At 35.7% G+C, this 25940-nt stretch overlaps 2 protein-coding genes and 1 long non-coding RNA gene across 5 annotated transcripts; 1 reads left to right on the forward strand and 2 right to left on the reverse strand.

Annotated features, from left to right (window-relative positions):
• Positions 1-384: 384 nt before the first annotated feature.
• LOC144571382 (4-coumarate--CoA ligase-like 5) lies at positions 385-5506 on the reverse strand. Of its 2 annotated transcripts, none has more exons than XM_078320657.1 (6): positions 4422-5506; positions 3361-3550; positions 2530-2675; positions 1209-1276; positions 987-1089; positions 385-720 (listed from the first exon to the last, which is right to left on the reverse strand). In XM_078320657.1, the coding sequence occupies exons 1-6, from the start codon at positions 5445-5447 to the stop codon at positions 595-597; spliced, it is 1659 nt and encodes a 552-aa protein (XP_078176783.1). In that variant the 5' UTR covers positions 5448-5506; the 3' UTR covers positions 385-594. The 2 variants fall into 2 exon arrangements, with proteins under 2 accessions (XP_078176783.1, XP_078176782.1); XM_078320656.1 differs by having other exon boundaries at positions 510-720; positions 1209-1306; positions 4422-5485.
• Positions 385-20588, reverse strand: LOC144571381 (4-coumarate--CoA ligase-like 5). Of its 2 annotated transcripts, XR_013517501.1 has the most exons (7): positions 19482-20588; positions 18395-18584; positions 17619-17764; positions 16259-16326; positions 16037-16139; positions 15535-15769; positions 385-494 (listed from the first exon to the last, which is right to left on the reverse strand). XR_013517501.1 is itself a non-coding variant. In XM_078320654.1 (6 exons), the coding sequence occupies exons 1-6, from the start codon at positions 20502-20504 to the stop codon at positions 15644-15646; spliced, it is 1656 nt and encodes a 551-aa protein (XP_078176780.1). In that variant the 5' UTR covers positions 20505-20587; the 3' UTR covers positions 15443-15643. The 2 variants fall into 2 exon arrangements, 1 of the variants encoding a protein (XP_078176780.1); XM_078320654.1 differs by lacking the exon at positions 385-494 and having other exon boundaries at positions 15443-15769; positions 19482-20587.
• Positions 18579-19006, forward strand: LOC144571384 (uncharacterized). The gene is made up of 2 exons (XR_013517502.1): positions 18579-18690; positions 18721-19006. It is a non-coding gene; the product is annotated as an uncharacterized LOC144571384 (long non-coding RNA).
• Positions 20589-25940: the final 5352 nt, after the last annotated feature.

A 25940-nucleotide genomic window follows, 5' to 3' on the forward strand; every position in this document is an offset into this window, starting at 1 on the left:
TTTCTCCAAACTCTAAAAAAAAAAAAAAAATTCCGGACCACGGAAAAAATCCGCACCCCGGAACAAAAAAACTCTAAAAAAAAAAAAAAATTCCGGGGCGCGAATTTTTTCTGCAGTCCAGAATAAAAATTCTGGGTCACGGAAAAAAATCCGCGGTCGGGGTATTTTTAAAAATTTGGCCGAACTGTGGTTATTTTTAATAAAATATTTTTTTTGTTGGGTAAAAAAAAAAATCTCGGTCCTTTTGATGAGGTCCCTTTTTTTTTTTTTTTTTTTCCGACGAATTGGGTTTCCTCCCTTCTCAACTGTCATATTTTCTCCATAATAACAAGCTTGATACGGACTAAATTTTTGCTTCTTTTTTTTAAATTGCAACGATCAAAGTTTTGTAATTTAAAATATTCTTTTTAAGAATAACATATGAATACAACAATAATTACAAATGAAAAGAAAGAGACATCAGATGGCATCATAATTCAGCTGGAAGACCATACCTCTCGAATATCCCAATTTAAAAATAAAGCAATTTATTGTGAGGCAATTAATTGAGGAACACAGGAATTTCCTTGTGGATCATCTTTCACCGTTGTAACTTCAAAGCTTAGAAGGGAGGCTCGACTGAGCCTGGTTTACAAGTTCTCTACGCAGAATCTTCCCCGCTGGTGACTTTGGAATTGCATTAACAAATGCAACTCGCCGAATCTTCTTATATGGTGCAACCTGTTGTACAAAAATATGTACATTGTTATAGATTTTTGGCATATACGAAGGTACAATAGAACCAAATGATTATGTTACTATTGTAGCCCGCATAAAAAGCACTGCCCTTGACCAAAAACTGGTATTGTCCTTCATCAAAAAAAAAAAAATTGCCCTTAAACAAGAAGTTTCTTTTTCTCATGACAGCCTGAAAAGTACAATAGACTCAGCTCTGTAGAGCTACATGCTGGGGTGAGGAGATCCAAAACCTATGAATCAAAACTTACCTGCTTTGCCACAAAATCCATGATGTCCTTCTCAGTGAGGTTGGCGCCAGATTGTCTAACTACAAAAGCCATTGGTATTTCTCCAGCTTCCTCATCTGGATACCTGCCGTTTATTACAGATCTAGGTAAGAACAACTGTAATCATCAATGACATTAATAAAATCCTCTGCTGATAAACGGTTGTTAAATAAAACATAGTGAATAATTCAGATGACAACATACGGGATGACAGCAGCATCAGCAATTCCTGGTACGGTATGAAGAACCAGCTCCAATTCCGCTGGAGGAACCTGAATTGATTTTATTGTTGAGATGTTAAGCTGTGAAAGTGGTTAATCTGTCTTCAACTGAAGGGTTTGGTATTCTGACAGTTGAGAGTGAATCATTTGTCCATCTTGTAACATTAAGAAAAAGAGCCAAGGGAGAGAAACCGTTTGTACATCAAGTTGAAGTATCATGGCTACATCTACCGCATTCGGTATTTTTATGTTTGTGAAAATTATATTGCTCAATATCCTAAAGATTATGTTTGATCTATGTTAATACATAGAAATTTACATGAGTCCAATGGTTACCTATGCCTTGAACAGATGCACCTACTATTAATATTTCTTCATAGACAGCACCAAACAAAATGTTCTACACTATTCAACCATCAAATATGTTCTCATGGACAAATTATGGCTACATAAAATTTTGTTTTACTTTGCTATGGTACCTCACAAATTGGACAAATTAATATGTTCGCCTTTTGCTCTGGTACCCCATGAAAATTTCTATGCATTAACATAGATCGAACATAATCTTTAGGATATTGAACAATATAATTCTCACAAACATAAAAATGCTTGATGCGGAAGATGCAACCATGATACTTCAACTTGATGTACAAACTGTTTCTATCCCTTGGCCTTTTTTCTTAATGTAACAAAAGTTTGAGATGAAAATATTTGTGTATAACTTCTAATGGGCAGGAATAGAACCGATTTATACTCGTTTATCTTTAATCTGGTATGTCAATTAAATACCAAATGAACGGATTAGATTTTAGGGTGCTATTAATAGTGGAAAACCAAAAGAATTGAAACGTTTCATTTGATGACACTAAGAGTTTAAATACTTTAATTTGGAGACGTTAAGAGACTAACTCTAAAAAATTCATATCCATTATCTAGGCCACTTAATTGAGAATTTAATCTGACACATCTAACAACCAACAGGTAAAATTATCAAACAGATTCCACCACATACTCTGCTAATGAGTAAATTTGTGCGGGAAAATTTTGCCCAAGCGAGAACTGTCTAGGTCACATAGAAACAAAAAAATAAAAATAAAAAACAGAACCAAACAAAGAAAAGAAGAATAGATGAAGTAAAAAAATAAATAAATAAAACCCACAAGATCTGGGCGATTCACTATCCATTAAGGCCTGCTAGTGGTAAAAACAGTCAGTGACACATGAATTAACACGAATAGCAAATTCTATTTCTGAATGCTTATAATATTCAGATAGTTGAAATATAACAGGCATAGTTTTGTTACCTGGTAAGCTTTGTATTTTATCAATTCTTTTAGCCGATCAACAATGTAGAGAAAACCATCTTCATTGAAGTAGCAAAGGTCTCCAGTTTTTAACCAGCCTTCTTTGTCCAGTGTTGATGATGTTGCCTCATCATCACCCACATAACCTATTATTCATAAAACATTTTCTAATTATCTATCTGATAAAGGTACTACAAAGGACAAAGATGTATATATGGGGAATGCCACTAGAGTTTAATTCAGTTTTAAGGCTAAAATAGATCTTATTCTGATGTCAAATACCCAATCTAGTAGTGGTACAGCAGATGACTATGATCAAAGAAAGCAGATTAGGCCTAGAAACCAAAATCATGGGCGGCTAATAAATGTGTGGGCCTTTACTCAAAACTACACAATATGGTTGGGCTACAATAATAACATCTGTTATTAAGTTTTGAAGTTTGATAGGGATCTAACACCATACAAACCCACACAATTTGTATTCAAGGTTTGGGTTTTGGAGGGGAAAAAAGGCTCGTGACAATATTGGACTAACCTCAAAATTGCTGGGTCCAATATATCATTTTTTAAGGGAAAGGCCCCTTGAGATTAACTTATTGACTAGTAATAGATTTCAATTGGAAAGTAAAACATTTCCAAGATCACATATAGCCAGTCATGATGGAACAAATAATCCACAACCATATGCCGCTTTCACCTAGACTATATTTAATTGAATATAATTGAATCAAACCATCATATGCAATTAACAAAATACACCATAATTAGCAAAATGAAGTAAATAATCGACAATGTCACATACCTTTCATGATAACTGACAATGTCACATACCTTTCATGATAACTGGTCCTCTGAGCCAAAGCTCCCCTCTCTGACAGGGTCCCAGTGCCTCTCCTGATGTGGGGTCCACTATCTTCGCTTCAAGATTTGCACCTAGCCGACCTGCTGACCCATAAAACTTAGACTCCTCGGGCCCGACTGTGGCAGATACACCGCCACATGACTCTGTTAAGCCGTAACCCTGATATGGTAAATATTAAATATGCATAGAAAACTAAAGACCAAGACAATTTTTTTTTTTATTGCAAGTAACTAAAAAGTAGAAAAAAAATTATATGGTTGGACTTGTTGTAGTCGTTATTATATTCTCATTAAAGAAAGTTAGTTTTAGTCAGTAGCAAACATCTGCAAAAATCTGGGCTCCAATAACTTTGTGGAACCATTTATCTTCCAAATGATTTTTCTATTTCATGATTCTTACAACTTGGTGGGATCCACTTGAGTTGTCTTTGCTATTTACAAATTTTCCTATTTGGATGGAAGTTTTTTTTTTTTTTTTTCTAATTGAAATATATTTTGTACTCAAATTTAAATTAGAAATTAGCCGGGCTCTAACACTCAAGCTCTCGCTAGAAAAACTAATGCTAAAATAGAGCTAAAAAAACTAGCAGTACTAGTTATGTATTCCACAGGTAAGGCCAATTTATAATTGGTCTTCATTTTCCATGCACCGGTCATAATTGTATTACATGGCCCTGTACAACAAGTACACCTTGTCTTATACAAGATACACATTATTAGAATCACCACCGAGTATTGTTCTTCATTTCAAATTTTCTGACAATAGTTCCTCCTATGAGTCACTGACAGTTGGGCCACAGTTTTTACCAATTATGAAGCCTTCGTTTTAGTGCTATAACACCATCTTAACAAGAATCATGACAAGAATTCTGAAGCAGAGGTTCTGATTCCCTTTTTACTTTTTTTACTTTTTTATTTTGAGGCAAGGTATTACTAATTAACAAGAGCCCAGCTCCCACCTAAGCAAGAAAATCTGTTTCAGAGAAGCCCGACTCTTCTACTATGACTTCTCATATGGATCACTACCTCACCTGCACAAGCTCAACATCAGGGAACCTCGCAACAAATTGCTCAGCTAGCTCGCGACCAAGTGGTGCACCACCTACAGCCATAGACTCAAGGGATGAAAGATCAAACCGCAACACATCAGGCGACTTGACAAGCCCCACAATCAGTGGTGGCGCAGCTGGTACAAAGGTGACTTTGTGCTTCTCAATAGCGTTCAACATAGCACCGAATTCAAACCTCTCCATCAATACAGTGGTTTCCCCAAGGGCTACTGAGCGAAACAGCATGAAGAAGCCGAAGACATGGAACAGAGGGATAGTGAAGAGTGCGACTGTCTGAGGTGGAGGCGGCTCACCAGCCGCCACTGCCTCAGCTAGTATGTTAATTCGGCGCGCATGTGTATTAGCAACACAAGCAATTAAATTTCTGTGGGTCATAGCAACACCTTTGACGCGGCCAGTTGTGCCAGAGGAGTACAGTATAGCTGCAGTGTCAGACTGCTTGATAGTTGGCAATGGTGAATTTGGGAGATTAGAGGAGAGAAGAGAGGTGAAAGATGGAGAATCAAGGATAACAGTTGGGATTTGGGAAGGGATCTTGTATGCCACAGAAGAAACAGAGAAGGCAATAGAGGATTTAGAGAGCGCGAGCAGATGTGAAATTTCAGACAAGGAAGAGGCCGGGTTGGCGGGAGAGACAATCACCCCTATTGAAATCAGCGCCAAGTAGAGAACTGAGATTTCAAGCCGAGATGGGGAGAGGATGAAGGCGACTGTACCAGGGGAGAGATTGAATGGGGAGGAGCGGAGCGCCGTGGCCAGGGAGGACGACTGAGAGAGGAGGGAAGGGAATGAGAGGGAGGCGGAGGAGAAGGCGTCTATCCAGGCGGGGTGCCGTGGGAGTGGCGCTGACTGGAAGAGGGAGAGCGCGAACTCGGCGACGGAGATGGGGAACGACTCCGGCGGAAGTGGCGTCTCGGGTCGAAGGCTGTAGAATGCGCGTGTCGTTGGAGAGAATCCGCTTCGGGGGTCGATGGAAGGCGGAGACATGGGAGCGGGGGTCGGTGCCTCGGTGGAGACTGGAGAGGAGGTGGGTTGATTTGAATTGAATAATGTGTTGAGAAGGATGAACCGAGTACACTACAGAATGCGTATCCTCTGCGTGAACTCAAAAAGGAATCTCAATCTTTTAATTTTAAATGGAGTCAATCCGGTCCTGCTTATATAATATAGGGATCTCTTTAATATTAGTTTGAATTTAGTCTGCAAGAATCTCAAATCATATGGTATAATCAATATTTATTAACTCAAAAGATTCCTTTTTGAGCTAATGGAGAGGATACGAATTCGTACACGACGAGGCAAGCTACTAGCTTTTTTTTTTTTTTTTTTAAATCAGTAGGAAGGCTACAGGCTAGTAGGCTACTAGCTCGTGGCAATGAGCTAGTGGTTTGCAACTCGGGCGGGTACGGGTACCCCGGGTATACCCGTCTCGGGTACGGGTACGTCTCGGGTACGGGTATACTCGGGTACAAGGGTATTCGGGTACGGGTATGGCTGGTATAATTTTCAAAACCCATACCCTACCCGTCCTATACCCTTACCCGTGTACTCTTGACGGGTAAGGCGGGTACGGGTACGGGTAGGGCGGGTACGGGTATTTTTTTTTTTTTTTTTTTTTTTGCTTTTTTTTTTCTGGTTTTTTCTGGTTTTTTCTGGTTTTTTCTGATTTTTTTGGGGGGAAAAATCAAATTTTTTGAATTTTGAACTGTGATGAACAGTACTCGGGTATACGGGTATGGGTACTCGGGTACGGGTTTAGTCGGGTACGGGTTAACTCGGGTAGGGTAAACTCGGGTATTGGTCTAAAATAACGGGTCCGGTCCGGTTTTTGCCCGTACCCGCGTACCCGAGTACCCGATCCATACCCGGGCTCGGGCACGGGTACCCTAGCTGGCGGGTACGGGCGGGTACGGGCGGGTATACCCGTTAAGGGTATTATTCAACCTCTACAATGAGCCAATGATTTAAAAGCGGAACGTTGGAAGGTGATGGGAGGCGTGGTGCTCTGTTTTAAAGGAAGCATAGTTCGTGGATCCAGACGGGTTTCGTACCGTTGATGGATTAATTCTCCGGTTTGATTTGTCCTGAGAGCAGAGAAGACTGATTTATTAATTCATGAAATTTTTATAATATCCAAAAAATTATAAAATTTGACAATCTGCATCTATTTTCGGAAAATTTTCGAATCTGTCCAATTCAAAAAATATTTTCCGAATTCAGCATTTTTTTTCCTGGAAAATAATTCTCCATATCAAAAGATCTCTTTTCGAAGAATTATTCTATAGTTTTGGAGTTCTGGAGTTGGTTTTTTAGTTAAATAGAAAATGCTATGATTTATTTATTTTTTGTATTGAAATATTAGAAATATTTTTATAGATTTTTGAAAATAGATGGAATACTATATAATTGAATTTATTAGAAAGATTGCGACAAATAACCAAGATCAATATCTTTCAAACTGATTTTTTTGCGGTTGTAAAAAATATTAAAATATTTTTTTGGGTGTTACTGGAAAAAAATTAAAATATTTTAGATCTAAGTTATTGATATCGGTCCAAAAGACACTTGTGAGTAAATAAAGAAAATATTATGTTTCTTCTAGTATATTCAAATTCTAAGATACTATATTTATTTAGTTTTTTTTATTTAAAATTGATCTTAAATCATTCGACTGACAATATGTCATATCATATTGGTTTTTTTCGAAAACAGAAGGATCACAATATTTTCTTATTTACTCGGAAGTGACTTTTGATCTAAGATTGATAACTCAGATCCAAAATATTTTAATTTTTTTTACAACTGCAAAAAATCAATCTGAAAAATATTGATCTGGATTATTTGCCACAGTCTTCCTAATAAATTCAATTATATAGTTTTCATCTATGTCCAAAGAAATATAACAATATTTTTAATATTTCAATACATAAAAATAAATTAAGAGAATAATTGAATTAAAAAAATATAACAATATTTTTAATATTTCATAACATTTTCTATTTAACTAAAAAAATAAATTAAAAGAATAATTCTCCAAATCCGCGTTAACTGAAGCGCCCCTGGATCCAAAAATAATTTCCATAAAGAAAACATGAATCTAGAGAATTATTCTCCGAATTGGACAGATTAGGAATTATTCTGAAAATGGTTGTAGATTGTTAAATTTTTAATATTAATAAAAATTTCGGGATTAATTCTCCTGGTTTTGTTTCCATTTTTTTTTAAGGGAAGCCCGTAGTAGGTGATTAATTCTCCGGTTGATTTGTCTTGGAAGCAGGAGAAGAAAATAGAAAAGTCACTAAAATTATTTGATTGGTTCTAGTGTTATTTACGTATATTTATTTGATATTTGAAAATATTTATTAAATTTAAAACGTAGAACTATAAATAAATGTTTTATTTCTTAAACAGTTGACGACTGATTGAAAATCTTTTAGCCTCGAATTAAATAATATAAAGTTTGTTAACAATAAAGTGTAATTTTATGATGGATAACCTATAAAAATTTTAAATTGGTTCATTTTTTTGTACACGATCTAACTAAATTATTGAGTACATTTTTATTTTTTAATTTGAACAATATTTTTTGCAAGACATAAATAGAGTAATGCATGCGAAAAAAATTATAAAGAATATATAATAATAAACGTTGTTCATTAATCTTCTTCAACAATGAAAATCTCATATTTTGTAATGAGAATAAAGCTAAATAATTTAACTAAATAAAAGGACAAAAATAATAACCATCATTTGCATTTCATTCCGTTGCTTTCTTAGGGCTGGCAAAAAATTATTACTGACTACTGGCCGAATTTTTTATTAATATCCAAATTTAATTTTAAATTTCAAAAACTAACCGCCTTAGCAATGCAATTCGAAAAATACCCTTTCCGGGAAAAATTATAACGGAAACAGGCCCCATTTCCGTAAAAAATTTTTCCGGAAACAGGTGAAATCCGGAAATATTTTATTCGGAAAACGTTTGTTTCCGGAAATAACCTCTGTTTCCGTTATAAATTAAATAAATTAAATAAATTAAATAAATTAAATAAATTAAATAAAAAAAAATTACCTTGAAATACGGAGGAGAGCTGGGTTGTGATGGGGAATTGGGGATGGGAGGACCAGCGGGACCAATGCATTTGTAGTGAGGCCTCCTTCCGTAAAAATTTTTCACGGAAACAGGCTGGTTCCGTAAAAATTTTTCCCGGAAATAGCATGGTTCCGGAAAATTTTTTCCCGGAAATAACCTCTGTTTCCGTTATAATTTTTCCCGGAAAGGGTATTTTTCGAATTGCAACGCTAAGGCGGTTAGTTTTTGAAATTTAAAATTAAATTTGGATATTAATAAAAAATTCGGGACTACTGGATTACATAGAAGTAACTAAATACAACTTTTCATAAATTAAATGTCCTAGAAGAATCACAATATTTTCTGGATTACATAGAAGTGACTTTTGAACCGGGATCAATAACTCAGAATCTAAGCATTTTTTTTTTCCAATAACACATAAAGCAATATATTAATTTTTCTTAGAGCCGTGAAAAATCCGGCCTGCAAAATATTGATCCGGGTTATTTGTTGCAGTCTTTATAATAAATCAAATTATATTGTATTCCATCTATTTTTAAAGAAATATATTCAACATTTCTAATACTTCAATACAAAAATAAAAAAATAAAAAAAAATTTGTTTAAAAAAAAAACACAACTTAAAAAAAAATACAAGTCCGGTTAACCATTAACCGGATATGTTATTTTAAAAAAAAATAAAAATATAACTTTCCGGTTAATGGTTAACCGGATATACTGTTTTGAGTCCGGGAAACCATTAACCGGAAATTTGTCCCAAATCTGGTTATTGGATAACCGGTTTGGGTAGTTTTTAAAATTCGTTCGGGATTTGGATTTTTTTTTAAATTTTATTTATTTTTTGGATATTAATAAAAAAATCGGGAAATGCAAGGTGAAGAACCTTTATATTAAAAAAAAATTACATGGAGACTGAATTCCTAATTCGGTCTCCAATTAAAATTCTCCAGCCAATAATAACACTTGTTCAGTCAAACTAGTAATAATTATTTCTTTAGAAAAATTAAAAAGTTTACTTTATCTTTACTTTAATTATTACATATCAGGAAACAAACAAATTGCAAACATGATGGAAACAGTAATAATTAGGATGTTTGTATCAACGCTAGCTACTGCTGCAAATATTGTGTAGATATTGACAAGCGTTAGCATTTTAATATTATTTATATACATATATATGTATATATTATATATATATATATATATATATATATATATATATATAGAGAGAGAGAGAGAGATGGGCTATGGTGCATTGCAATGCATGAACCCTCTTATGCATTGCACTATAAATCATGGATTTAAAGTCCAAATGACCAATCCGAACCGTTCATCTTGTTCTTCATATTAATATGTGCTTGGGGACCAAATTTTACATTTTTTGGAATTTATTTACTATTTATTAAGCAATTTTGAAAGTCGCTGATCTGATGGTTCAGAAAATTTTACTGTTTTTTACTGTTCACAGCAAAACAGGCATTTTCAAAAATGCTTAATAAATAGTAAAAAAATTCCAAAAAATGTAAAACTTGGTCTCCAAGCACATTTCAATATGGATTAAACATCTAATGGTTCGGATCGGTCGTTTGGACTTTAAATCCATGATTATAATGCAATGCATAAGGGGGTTCAAAAAAAATGAGACCGGATGAATGGTCCGGTCTTGGGGAAAAAAAAAGGAGACCGGATGGTTGGTTCGGTCTGGGGCTTTGTTTGATCTGTGAAAAAGGGTGAAAAAAGGGTAAAAAAGAAGAAGTTGAGACCGAACGGTCCGTTCGGTCTGGGAAAAAGGGAATTGTGAGACCGAACAGTCCGTTCGGTACTTATGGTTTTTCAAAAAAAAAAAACAATCATGCTGGTTCAGTAAAATTCATTTAATTATTTATGGTTTATAAAAAAAATTCCGAGTTACAGGTAAAACATGCCCGGTTCAAAATCTAATTCAGATCTCTGAGTTAACAGGATTTTTTTTGTTTAGATACCGACCTCCGATCATAATCCTGGCCAATGAGATCGGATCCAGATCCTCTAAAGTAACTCAATTTTTGGGTTTTGAATCGGGACCGTCCAATTCGCATCTGTTGTTCGAGATCCGAGGTTGTATACACTGGCTCTTTTAATATTTATATTGGATCAGGGTTCGTACTCAAAATTGTTACCAAAGAAGCCCTAAATAACAGGAATTCATATCACGGTAAATCAAATTTTGAATTTAGTTCTATAGTGACACAAATATTAAAATGATTCCATGTATTTCAATCGAACCGAATTAGTGTTAGATTCTGAGACTCGGATATGTACTCAAATTTTAAGTTAGAGGGATATGGACCCGAAAGAGGAATGCGGGGCGTTTGCAAATTTCAACAGCATGTGATTGAATTCTAATTCATTAAGTACCTCATTCAGAGACGGAAGATATATGAAGGTTCATCGCAGATAATTTGCATTTTCAAGTCCTGCCTCTATGAGTAATTTAATAGATGCATTTCCGAAAAAAGGTTGAGCTTTTTATTTCGGGGGGGGGGGGGGGGGGGGGGGGGGGGCGAATCATGGCAGAAGTTGCCAGTTTATATTATATGTAAAAAAAAAAAAAAAGTGGAGCTTTGAATTTTTTTTTTTTTTTTTTTTCCAAAAGATGAAGAATAGCAGAGTGTTGAACTTCTGATGTGTGTTTTATGACTTGCTCAGATGTTTTTCATCGAACGAAAATTTATAGAACTTCTCTTAGCAGTCACTACCAATCCTTTTAAAAAAAAAGATTTATTGAACTTTGGGCTTAGCGAAAACACTTCTTCAAGACCCATCTGATCAAGGCGGATGTGTTGAAACTTTAGTTTGGAAACTCAAAATTTTCAATTCAATATATTTGCTTAAATCCTCATTTATTTATTTTTTTGATAAAAGGCTTTCTTAGCCCATTTCATATTACTGAAACAAAAAGAGAACAAATGTCTGGTACAGCACAAAATACGCAGAAGTTCAAAAAGAAAAGCTATAGTAAAAAATCAAAATCTTGTTCCTAGCTAGTTAAGGTTACTAATCAGTCAACTTAAAGTCACTTAAACAGTGGGGGCTTCATCTTCTTCCATCGGATCTAGTGTCACCATCAGCTCCTGTTCCTGTCCTTGATATAGAACGATTTGCAAATCCTTTGGTCCCCACACCTGCAGTGGTATGGCATCAACATCATATGGCAGCCAATACGGGATAAGCTCCCTTGTCTGTTTCTTGAGTATCCCTGTCCAGTAATGAAGTAAAGAAATAATCAGTAGAATGACAGTACGGAAAGTATGATGTGTAACAGTATTAAAGCAACGATCATTTCTAATTTTCCATACTGTCCAACAAAACGCACTAAACATGATTAAAAAGGCTGTTTGATGTGCTTTGCTCAATCTACAAGCAAAGTTGATGATATCCTGAATAGAGGTCCAATCTTTATAAAAGGAGGAACTATGACCCATCCAAAACCATATTTTTTGGACAAAAGGGCATAATAAGAAAAGATGATTTACATCTTCTACCCCTGAACAAAAATGACATTGTGTAGTGCCCTGCCAACCTTTGGATTGGAGGTTAACTTTAGTGAGAATTCTATTTTTGGCAAGCAACCACATGAAAATTCTAATTTTGTATGGAATAGGGAGTGACCACCATAGCATAGGAATCCTCATTTATTAAAGAGGTGCCAAACTGCCAACTGGTAGCAGACCTCTTTCTGTCCGATAATTTTTTTATTTAATTCTCTTAAAACTCTCTCCTTTTGGTTTGAAAATGAAACATTTATTATTGAGAATTGCTAACCTTTCATGATTATGTAACTCTCTCTTTTTGAAAATCTTGACAGCGGCTGTCAAGTGTTTGTATTTATCAAATGGAATAACGTCTGTTACATCAATTACAACATTCTCCTAGGGCAGCCTGTCACACCTATGCTATCATCTATTACATCAATGAATTATTCATCATGCTGCACTACTTGAAAAATAAAACTTGAATAAAAATTCTATAGTACCACATCACAGCCATACAGCCATCACATCCCTTCAATTAGAGCCATCAGCAATGCTTTACCCACAGCTGGCACTCTTGCCAAATCTGATCCGATAGCATCTTCGGTGGCACCCTTTCATCAGAAAAAATTCTTGCGTTCCTAGTTTTCCAAATCATCCAGAGTGTACAGAGTAGTAATGGGGCTCCCTTTTCCTTCCAGATTCCCCCTCGACGCCTGAGTGAGCTCAGCGTTTGGATCCACGTAGTTTCCAAGTCCAGCCCTAGAATTCTTATGCTGAAGCCTATCCTTTCACTTAGAAGGAACCACACATGGACTGCAAATGGGCATAAGTAGAAAATGTGCATAGCCGACTCAATCGGACAGTTGCCACAAAGAACACAAGGAAGAGAGCAAGTCATATTTCTTCTCAACATGACCTCATGCGTGAGAATGCGATTTTTTAGCATTAAAAATGCAAAAATCTTCACCGTTGGTGGAACTTTAGCTTTCCATAATCCCGCATGTTCATCCCTTGTCAGACCCCCTGCTATCATGACTTTGTATATTGAACTAGCTGTGTACACTCCACCTGGTTCCCATTTCCAGCCTACTCGGCCACTTTCATCAGAGACATAAATTCCTTACCGTTTCCCTTAAATCTGGAGCCAATGATTCAATTAACGGTACAGCATCCCTTAAAGACAGGTACGGTTGTGGCGGTCTGCCAACAAGTTGTAATTGTAATGGTCTGCCATTCCATGCATCCTGCCAGAATGATATCCGAGCCCCTGAGCCAATTGTCCATTCGGTGGACCAGTGAAATAAATTTTTTAATTTATTCAACTGGTTCCAGAAAAACGAACCCTGCACTGCCCAAAACCTTGGCCCATTTATGTAGTGTCCTGTCCTTCTCAACTTCATTACCGTGGTAGACCACAGTGCATCAGGGGTCGCATATGGCTGCCACCGCCATCTCAACATTAACGAAATATTTTGGATGTTAAGGTCTGTTACACCCATACCACCGTTTTCCTTTGGTGAGCACACCACTGTCCAGTTAATCAGTGAGATCCCCACTTTCTGTTCATCATTTTTTCCCCACAAGAAGTGTCTACGGATCTGATCCATTCTTGCCACAACCCATTTTGGCAGTAGGAAGCAACACATGAAATATATTGGGATAGCCGATAAAACCGATTTCACTAGTTGTAGCCTACCCCCTCTAGAGACAAATTTCCTCTTCTAACTCTGCAGCCTCCCTTCCAACTTGTCAATTAGAGGTAAAAACAACTCTCTGGTGGGCCTCTTGATGGTAAGAGGCATCCCTAGATAGGTTACCGGCAGAAGCGTTTGGGGGCATCCAAGCACAGCTTGCAACTTCATCAGGATTTGATCCGAAATATTGAAAGGAACATAGCAGCTCTTTCCATAGTTAATATGCAGTCCTGAGATCTTAGAAAATAGCCTAAGCAATATTTTGAGTGTTATGGCTGCCTCTTTCCATCAGGACTTGTCAATTATTGCCGTATCATCGGCATATTGTAGTGCTAGAATGGGTTCCGGGATCCGCATTGCAATAGATCTAGGTATTTTGGTGTTAACTGCTTGCACCATTTGTTGTACGTAACACATCTACTGCCACTATGAATAGCATTGGAGATAGAGGGTCTCCTTGGCGGAGCCCTCTCTTATGTCGGAAAAATTCTGACATTTCTCCGTTGACAACCACCCGAGATTCTGATGTTGAAAGGATTGTTGAGATCCATTTAATCCACCTATCCGGAAAGCCCCGAGTTCTCATAGGAATGCCCAATGAATTGAGTCAAAAGCCTTTGAGAAATCCAGCTTTAAGAAGAAAGCTTCTGCTTTGGAGTTCGCAATCTCATGTAACAACTCCCTCGTAGAAGTGAAGGTCTCGGCAATATGCCTATTTTTGACAAAAGCAGTCTGCTTAGCCGACACTATCTCAGGGAGTTTTGGCCGTTTTGGCCTCAGCCGGTTCGATAAGACTTTTGATATGAGCTTTGGTAGCACATTAATTATGCTAATTCGATATAACTCTCTCTCTCTCTCTCTCTCTCTCTCTCTTTGTATCGGAGAATCAGAATACAAACAAAATAAATTTAGCCCTTATTGGTAAAACCCCTCAGACTGAACTTCTTTACCTTTTGATTCATTTCACGTAAAATAAATCAATTTCGATTGATTCTCCACTTTCAATTCTATCACGAATTGATTCGATTCATCTGATCTATGCTAGATATTGTGGAGTTATCGTTCATTACTTCTATGATCGTGTCTTGAAGAATAACATCCCCGAATCATTTTGATGGCAATTTCAAATCTTGCACGATAGAGATAAAAATACATTTAAAGACTGTGTCTCGTACATGATCAAGCTAGCATTGTTTCAAGTTGATTTTACTTTATTTGTTTAATTTATTTACTATCTGAAATGTTTTGAAAAATTTATTCCAACAGAGTGTATGTTCAATGTATGAGAGTTAATTCATCCATATTTATTTTAATAAAATTTGTACTTATATGTGATATTTTTATATAGTTTAGAGTAAAATGTTATATATACTATAAAATTAATTCACATTCACAGTATAAAAAAATTTATATAGTTAATTCATATTCATGTTGAACTCCAGTAACTTAAAAATCTCGCTCCGCCGCTTCAATTTTTCTTATGTCAAATTGGTTTTGTTCCCGTCTCACATTCCAGTTCTCATTAATCTGTTGGAAATTTCCTATTGATGAGGTCCTTTTTCTTTTCCTTTTTTTATTCGACGAGTTGTGCTTCCTCCCTTCTCAACAGTCATATTTGCTCAATCACAAGCTGGATACGGACTAAATTTTTGCTCCTTTTTGAAAATTGCAACGGTCAAAGTTTTGTAATTTAAAATATTCTTTAAAAATTAACATAAGAATACAACAATAATCACAAATGTAAAGGAAGAGACATCAGCTGGAAGGCCATACCTCTCGAATATCCCAATTTAAAAAATGAACCTTCTTGCAATTTTTTGTGAGGCAATTAATTGAAGAACACTGGAATTTCCTTGTGGATCATCTTTCACCGTTGTTTACTTCAAAGCTTAGAAGGGAGGCTCGACTGAGCCTGGTTTACAAGTTCTCTACGCAGAATCTTTCCCGCTGGTGACTTTGGTATTGCATTAACAAATGCAACTCGCCGAATCTTTTTATATGGTGCAACCTGTTGTATAAAAATATGTACATTATTATATATTTTTGGCATATACGAAGGTATAATAGAACCAAATGATTATGTTACTATTGTAGCCCGTATAAAAAGCACTGCCCTTGACCAAAAACTGGTATTGTCCTTCATCAAAAAAAAAAAATATTGCCCTTATACAAGAAGTTTCTTTTTCTCATGACAGCCTGAAAAGTACAATAGACTCAGCTCTGTAGAGCTACATGCTGGGGTGAGGAGATCCAAAACCTATGAATCAAAACTTACCTGCTTTGCCACAAAATCCATGATGTCCTTCTCAGTGAGGTTGGCGCCAGATTGTCTAACTACAAAAGCCATTGGTATTTCTCCAGCTTCCTCATCTGGATACCTGCCGTTTATTACAGATCTAGGTAAGAACTTCTGTAATCATCAATGACATTAATAAAACCCTCTGCTGATAAACGGTTGTTAAATAAAACATAGTGAATAATTCAGATGACAACATACGGGATGACAGCAGCATCAGCAATTCCTGGTACGGTATGAAGAATCAGCTCCAATTCTGCTGGAGGAACCTGAATTGATTTTATTGTTGAGATGTTAACCTGTGAAAGTGGTTAATCTGTCTTCAAGTGAAGGGTTTGGTATTCTGACAGTTGAGAGTGAATCATTCGACCATCTTGTAATTATGGCCATTGTACATCAAGTTGAAGAGTTGAGAGTGCATCATTGGTTCCTTAATATGTGAAAGCCATTTGTACATCAAGTTGAAGAATCATGGCTACATCTACTGCATTTGGTATATTTATGTTTGTGAGAATTATATTGTTCAATATCCAAAAGATTATGTTTGATCATGTTAATGCATATAAATTTACATGAGTCCAATAGTTACCTATGCCTTGAACACATGCGCCCACTATTAATATTCCTTCATAGACAGAACCAAACAAAATGTTCTACACTATTCAACCATCAAATATGTTCCCATGGACAAATTATGGCTACATAAAATTTTGTTTTACTTTGCCATGGTGCCTCATAAATTGGACGAATTAATATGTTCACCTTCTGCTTTGGTATCCGATGAAAATTTCTATGCATTAACATAGGTCGAACATAATCTTTAGGATATTGAATAATATAATTTTCACAAACATAAAAATACCTGATACGAAAGATGCAACCATGATACTTCAACTTGATATATAAACTGTTTCTATCCCTTGGCCTTTTCTCTTAATGTAACAAAACTTTGAGATGAAAATACTTGTAACTTCTAATGGCGAGGGATAGAACTGATTTATACTCGTTTATCTTTAATCTGGTATGTCAATTAAATACCAAATGAACGGATTAGATTTAGTGTGCTATTAAGTATTAATAGTGGAAAACCAAAAGAATCAAAACGTTCATTTGATGACACTAAGAGTTTAAATACTTTATTTTGGAGACATTAAGAGACTAAAAACTGAAACATTCATACCCATTATCTAGGCCACTTAATTGACAATTTAATCTGACACATCTAACAACCAACAGGTAAAATTATCTAACAGATTCCACCAGATACTCTGCTAATGAGTAAATTTTTTGCTGGAAAATTTTGCCCAAGCGAGAACTGTCTCGGTCACATAGAAACAAAAAAATAAAAATAAAAAAACAGAACCAAACACAGAAAAGAAGAATAGATGAAGTAAAAAAAAAATGAAATAAAACCCACAAGATCTGGGCGAGTCACTACCCATTCAGACCTGCTAGTGGTAAAAACAGTCAATGACACATGAATTAACACGAATAGCAAATTCTGATTCTGAATGCTAATAATATTCAGATAGTTGAAATATATCAGGCATATTTTTGTTACCTGGTAAGCTTTGTATTTTATCAATTCTTTTAACCGATCAACAATGTAGAGAAAACCATCTTCATTGAAGTAGCAAAGGTCTCCAGTTTTTAACCAGCCTTCTTTGTCCAGTGTTGATGATGTTGCCTCATCATCACCCACATAACCTATTATACATAAAACATTTTCTAATTATTTATCTGATAAAGGTACTACAAAAGACAAAGATGTATATATGGGGAATGCCACTAGAGTTTAATTCAGTTTTAAGGCTAAAATAGATCTTATTCTGATGTCAAATACCCAATCTAGTAGTGGTACAGCAGATGACTATGATCAAAGAAAGCAGAGTAGGCCAAGAAACCAAAATCATGGGTGTCTAATAAATATGTATTGGACTTTACTCAAAACTACACAATATGGTTTAAGTTTTGAAGTTTGATAGGGATCTAACACCATACAAACCCACACAACTCGTATTCAAATTTTGGGTTTTGGAGGGGAAAAAAGGCTCATGACAATATGGACTAACCTCAAAATTGCTGGGTCCAATATATCATTTTAAGGGAAAGGCCACTTGAGATTAACTGATTGACCAGTAATAGATTTCAATTGGAAAGTAAAACATTTCGAAGATCACATATAGCCAGTCATGATGGAACAAATAATCCACAACCACATGCCGCTTTCACCTAGACTATATTTAATTGAATATAATTGAATCAAACCATCATATGCAATTAAAATATTACACCATAATTAGCAAAATGAAGTAAATAATCGACAATGGCACTTACCTTTCATGATAACTGGTCCTCTGAGCCAAAGCTCCCCTCTCTGACAAGGTCCCAGTGCCTCTCCTGATGTGGGGTCCACTATCTTCGCTTCAAGATTTGCACCTAGCCGACCTGCTGACCCATAAAACTTAGACTCCTCGGGCCCGATTGTGGCAGATGCACTGCCACATGACTCTGTTAAGCCGTAACCCTGATATGGTAAATATTAAATATGCATAGAAAACTAAAGAGTCAAGACAATTTTCTTTTTTATTGCACGTAACCAAAAAGTAGAAAAAATTATATGGTTGGACTTAGTTGTAGTCATTATTATATTCTCATCAAAGAATGTTGATTTTATTATATTCTCATCAAAGAATGTTGGTTTTAGTCAGTAGCAAACATCCGCAACCATCTGGGCTCCAACAACTTTGTGGAACCATTTATCTTCCAAATGATTTTTCTATTTCATGATTCTTACAACTTTGTGGGATCCACTTGAGTTGTCTTTGCTATTTCAAAATTTTCCTACTTGGATGGGAGTAAGTTTTTTTTTTCTGATTGAAATATATTTCGTACTCAAATTTAAATTAGGAGTTAGCCGGGCTCTAACACTCAAGCTCTCGCTAGAAACACTTATGCTAAAATAGAGCTAAAAAAACTAGCAGTACTGGTTATGCATTCCACAGGTATGGCCAATTTATAATTGGTCTTTGTTTTCCATGTACCAGTCATAATTGTATTACATGGCCCTCTACAAAAAGTACACCTTGTCTTATACAAGATACACATCATTAGAATCACCACTGAGTATTGTTCTTCATTCCAAATTTCTAACAACAGTTCCTCCTATGAGTCACTGACAGTTGGGCCACAGTTTTTACAAATTATGAAGCCTTCGTTTTAGTGCTATAACACCATCTTAACAAGAATCATGACAAGAATTCTGAAGCAGAGGTTCTGATTCCCTTCTTTACTTTTTTTACTTTTTATTTCGAGGCAAGGCATTACTAATTAACAAGAGCCCAGCTCCCACCTAAGCAAGAAAATCTGTGACAGAGAAGCCCGGGTCCTCTACTATGAGTTCTCATATGGATCAACACCTCACCTGGATAAGCTCAACATTAGGGAACCTCGCAACAAATTGCTCAGCTAGCTCGCGACCAAGTGGTGCACCACCTACAGCCATAGACTCAAGGGATGAAAGATCAAACCGCAACACATCAGGCGACTTGGCGAGCCCCACAATCAGCGGTGGCGCAGCTGGTACGAAGGTGACTTTGTGCTTCTCAATAGCTTTTAACATGGCACCGAATTCAAACCTCTCCATCAATACAGTCGTTTCCCCAAGGGCTAACGAGCGAAACAACATGAAGAAACCGAAGACATGGAATAGAGGGATAGTGAAGAGTGCGACTGTCTGAGGTGGAGGCGGCTCACCAGCCGTCGCTGCCTCAGCTAGTATGTTAATTCGGCGCGCATGTGTATCAGCAATACAAGCAATTAAATTTCTGTGGGTCATAGCAACGCCTTTGACGCGGCCAGTTGTGCCAGAGGAGTACAGTATAGCTGCAATGTCAGACTGCTTGATAGTTGGCAATGGTGAATTTGGGAGATTAGAGGAGAGAAGTGAGGTGAAAGATGGAGAATCAAGGATAACAGTTGGGATTTGGGAAGGGATCTTGGATGCCACGGAAGAAACAGAGAAGGCAATAGAGGATTTAGAGAGCGCGAGCTGATGTGAAATTTCAGACGAGGAAGAGGCCGGGTTGGCGGGAGAGACAACCACTCCTATTGAAATCAGCGCCAAGTAGAGAACTGAGATTTCAAGCCGAGATGGGGAGAGGATGAAGGCGACTGTACCAGGGGAAAGATTGAATGGGGAGGAGCGGAGCGCCGTGGCCAGGGAGGAGGATTGAGAGAGGAGGGAAGGGAATGAGAGGGAGGCGGAGGAGAAGGCGTCTATCAAGGCAGGGTGCCGTGGGAGTGGCGCCGAATGGAAAAGGGAGAGCGCGAACTCGGCGGCGGAGATGGGGAACGACTCCGGCAGAAGTGGAGTCTCCGGTCGAAGGCTGTAGAATGTGCAGGTCGCTGGAGAGAATCCGTTTCGTGGGTCGATGGAAGGCGACATGGGAACTGAAGAGGGGAAGGCCGAAGGGGATTGAATAGAATTGATTATTGTGCGGAGAAGCTTTTTTTTTTTTTTTGAGAAAAATGTGTGTGGAGAAGCTTTTTTTTTTGGAAAAATAGGCATAAGCCCTTTGTGTGGAGAAGCTTGCTTGGAGCCTTGGAATAACGAAGCGAGTACGACGACAAGGCCTGTGGTAATGATGTAGTTGGAACTTGGAAGAGTAAACAGTGAATCTATTTAATGTTGAAGGTGATGGCAGGCGTAGTGCTGTGTTTCATAGGAAGCATAGTTCGTTGGTCCTAACGGGTTTCATACCGTTGATTGATTAATTCTCCAGTTTGATTTGTCTTGAGAGCATGAGAACCTGATTGATTAATTCTCGGGTTGTTTATCTTGAGAGCAGGAGAAGAAAATAGAAGTCACCAAAATTATTTGACTGGTTCTAGTGTTACTTACGTACATCTATTTAATATTTTAAATAATACTTATTAAATTTAATATAGTAGTTGAGTTAACGATATAATTTGACTTCTCTGTTCCATTTGTACATGCAATCGTCAATAATTATTAAGAGACGTGACTGTCACATTCACATGTCGTCTCTCGCAATTCTTCTTTTTTTTTAAATAAAGGCGGGCGATGGGACAACTCAAGGGACACCAATCAAGCAACATGGAAAACATGTCCCGCCCAAAAACTCAGCATATCGGACCAGGAGTCCGTATCGTCTATGGCTGTTCATGGTTCGGTTTGGTTGAAATCGAACCGAACTTGGCAAATTAAAATTATAATTCGGTTTTAAAAATAGAACCGAACTGAACTGAATTAGTATTGTAACTGAACCAAACTGAATCAAAATTTTATTTAGGTTTGTTCGGTTCAAACTGAAATATATTATTATTTTATTTAAAATAATTGATTTATAATAAACCGAACTATATTAAGAAATAAACCGGAGTATTAAGAAATAAACTAAGATATTTAGAAATAAACCGAAGTATTTAAAACAATTGATTAAGAAATAAACCGGGACGGTTCGGATCAAATTCATATTATATAAAAGTTCGGTCGGTTCGGTTATTTCGTTTTTGAAACTTTTCCAACCGAACTGAACCGAAGTTATAATTTAGTTTTAAAAAGCAAACCGAACCAAACCATTAAACCGAAAAAACAAAAAAAAAACGAACCGTTTGAACCGAACTAATTCGGTTCAGTTCAAAACCGAATAAACCGGACCCAATGAACACCCTTAGTATCGTCTGCATTAACTCAAAAGAGCATCTTTTGAGTTAACATATCTCGTTCTTTAAATGACACCAATCCAGTTACAACTTATAATTCAGAGATCCCTTTAATATTGGAAGCGTCTAATTGTCCACATACTTTTGTCCACCATTTATCTACAGAATTGACTTGCACGAATATTGTAAAAATACTTCTCCATGTTGTATAATTATACAATATATCACATAAAATATATCAGTTAATCACAAAACATCCAACAACTATTTGAAATGGTCCTATGATAGTTAGAAAAAGATTGCAACTTGCACAACATGACAAAAAAATGTACTTTCAAACTGTACTTTCGGAAATTGCAGTTATAGGAAGTTATTGGCAGTTAGTGTTAGTTATTAGCGATTATTTTGACAAAAAACGTGATAAAAAGGCAAAATTAAATTTTCCGATTAATTTTTTTTTAATTTTTTTTCTTATAAAAATAAAATGTAAAGACTATAAAATTACAGACATGCAAAATTCACAGATGAAAAAGATAAAATAAAATGTTGAAAAATATAAATTTTCAATACTGTAAAAATATCAAGTTAAACTGTGAAATCAAAAGGTAAAAATTATAAAATTACAAAATTGTAAAATTAACAGATTAATAAAAAAAAATGTCAATTTTCAATACTGTAAAATTGTAAATTTAAACTGTGAAAATAAAATGTAAAATTGTAAAAAAAAATTTAGAATTTTTTTTTATTTTTTTTCTTTATTTAATCAACACACAAATGAATCATCCAAATAATGAATAATGTAAAATTGTCACCTTTAAACTATAAAAATAAAATGTACAAATTATAAGATTTCAGTCATGCAAAATTAAAAGATGAAAACTATAAAACAAAGTGTACAAATTATAAAATTTCAATACTTTAAAACTCTCACGTTTAAACTATAAAAATAAAACATACAAACTATAAAATTTCAATAATGTAAAATTAGTAGATGAAAACGATAAAACAAAATGTAAAAAAGTACAAAATTTCAATACTATAAAACTGTCAACTTAAACTATAAAAACAAAACGTACAAACTATAAAATTTCAATAATGTAAAATTAGTAGATGAAAACGATAAAACAAAATGTAAAAAAGTACAAAATTTCAATACTATAAAACTGTCAACTTAAACTATAAAAACAAAACGTACAAACTATAAAATTTCAATAATGTAAAATTAGCAGATGAAAACGATAAAATAAAATGTAAAAACTACAAAATTTTAATACCATAAAACTGTCAACTTAAACTATAAAAGAAAAACGTACAAACTACAAAATGTCAATACTGTTAAACTGGTAGATATAAACTATAAACCAATTGAATGTATACAACATCCAGAACATCAAAAATAAAATGTGAAAAAAATAAAAACTATAACACTTCAATACTATAAACTGACAAATGTTAACTATAAAATAACTATTGCAAACTGTAATACATCATTGTTCAACAAAACACAACAGTTCAAAAGCATTTGTTCAACACAACCATAATATTTACTACACAATATATTTGTCCAACAATACCAAACACAGCAAATTCGAAAATTTTACCAGTAACACAATTGTATTGTTATTAGTGCCAATACTAAACCTAACACATTTAAGAAGAATTAGGGATGTAACAAGATTAGAGGGAAGAAGTCAAAATCAGATGACAATCAATCCAACAAATTTGGTTCACACATTAAAAAAAAACAACTCACAGATCAAAGATGCACCACAATTAACAATGAATTAGCAATTCAACAAAGTTGCAAAAAACCATAATTCAAGCACAAGGGTCTCAATATATACAAATAGATTCTCTCTCTTTTTTTTAATAAGGATGGGCAGTGGTTGCCAGGTTTTTCATTACTTAAAAGAAGAAATTACAGTAAATTGTCAGTCAATTATCAGACATATCCCACTTCCACTATCTAATCAAATAAATAGCTGCTCCCATCCCAACTATACTGGTAAATTCCAACAAGAGTCTTGCATCTACACATCATCTAAAACTTCAAGAAAAACACAGTGTTTAACTCATAAATTAGAAATTAGAGTTTCCCATAGGAAAGACAACATAGGTAGAGCTAGTACCAGTAGGACCTGCACCGCAATTTGCTTCCCACAAGCAAGTAAACAAGCAAGCACAAAGAATGGTACAACTCATACAACAAGGAAAATGAACACAACAAATTATTTTTTAGTTAACAATTTTGAATGTATTAACTACAACAAGCATTAAAATAAAATGGTATCTCATAAAATCAGAAGTCTACGTAACGTATTAAACTAGGAGCAAATTTACAACAAAAATGAAACTGATAAAAAAAAAAATACTCAGATCTAGATCTCACGCACTGGGCACAACGATGCCACAAGTTGCCTTGATCTTCTTTTCAGCGATCTTGGAGATAAGCTTGGCCTTGACCACGTGGGTTGGACAACAAATTTTGCTTACCTGAAGTACCTGAATTGTGTCACATCACATCGTCAGATCGACCATCGACCCTTGCCGTTCGCCTTTGCCATTACTTGAAGTACCTTAACGACGAGAAGCGCTGCCACGTGGCTGCCGATTTGGCTACTGATCGTATAGAGCAGGACACGGCAGAGGGCCGATGTAGAGAGAGAAATGACGGAGCGAGGTGCGGAAGAGAAACAGCGAGCTCGTGTGTACGGCGATCAGAGCGTGAGAGAGATGGGGGCAGCTATGATCTGGTCGCCTGGATCTCCTCTGCAATCTGTCTCGATTTCAAAATGGAGAAAAGAAAGAGAGAAAAGAAATTTCTGTAGCGCAAGGAGAAAGGAGAAAAGAGAGAGAGAGAGAGAGAGAGAGAGAGAGAGAGGTGGAAGGAAACTGTTGGTTTGATCGGAGTGTCACTGGAGCGAGTCTGATCGGAGAGCGAAAGATAGGAGAAGAAGGCGGAAGCTAATTTTGAGAAAAAGGAATATCTGTCGTGATTTTATATTTTGTCGAATTGGATAAGAGCAATGGATTTCCGTTAAAAATAGTTAGACATGTGTGGATAAAATATTGTTGACAAATTATGGACAAAGGTATGTGGATAGAAACCTTTTCTCTTGATATTAATGTTGAACTAATTTACACGAATCTTAAACAAATCGGACGGTCTCGATGCATTAACTCAAAAGATCTTTTTTTGAGTTAATGCAGAGGATACAAATTCATCGGACCAGGGCTTGTAGCCTTATACTTCATTCTTACCAAAGAATCACCTAAAAGATAAATCAAATGATGAGTTAAGATCTGGACCGTTAAATCTTCTTTCACACGAATATTAAAGGCGTGCGTTACATGGGAGATGGGACAACTCTAGGGAAAATACTCGAGTAACACGTAAAAATATGTCCGGCTCAAAAGATCAACAGTCAACATATCAGACCAGGGCTTATCCTCCTCTGTTACCAAAGAAGCCCTAAGGCTGTCCTCCATTGTTACCAGGATTCATACACCTAAGGTAAATCAAATTTTGAGTTATATCCGGACCGTTAAATCTATTCACGAATATTAAAACAATCCAGTATATTCCATCTCACGGACCGAATTGGTTCTGATTCTAAATTATGATTGAACATTTTGATCTAAATTCAAAATTTGAGTTAATTCAGGGATATGAAACTTCAGAAGAAGCTCGGACATCAAAACAGAAGTATTGTATTGAGGTCTCCTCTGTTTTCAACAAATACCTGGTTATAAATTTTTTCTTTACTACAGTACTGTTTTTGACAATTTTTTTTATTTTCACCTATCATAGCTGATTATTTCTTTTTTAATATGATAAAAATTAATTGTCATTCTATATTCTACATATCTAAGCTATCAAAAACAAATATAAATACATCATAATAAGATCCTTGTTGAACCTTGATATTTCTCAAATTGAATATCATAAAGAAACTTCTTTATTTTCTTTTATGGATCCGGACTCGAAAGAGAATGCATGTCCCTATGAAAACCCAAACCGTGCAAGAGCATTTGCAAATTTCAATAGCAATTGATTGATTTCTACTTCATAAGAAACCTCATCCGATTGAAGATATAAAATGGTTCGTCGGCTCATCGCAGATAATTTTGCATTTTCAAGTCCTCCCCCTTCGAATGATTTACTAAATTTGCAAAAACAGTTGAGCTTTTGATA

The sequence above is a fragment of the Carex rostrata genome, chromosome 19 (assembly GCF_964058835.1).
Source record: "Carex rostrata chromosome 19, lpCarRost1.2, whole genome shotgun sequence".
Taxonomy (NCBI): Eukaryota; Viridiplantae; Streptophyta; class Magnoliopsida; order Poales; family Cyperaceae; genus Carex; species Carex rostrata.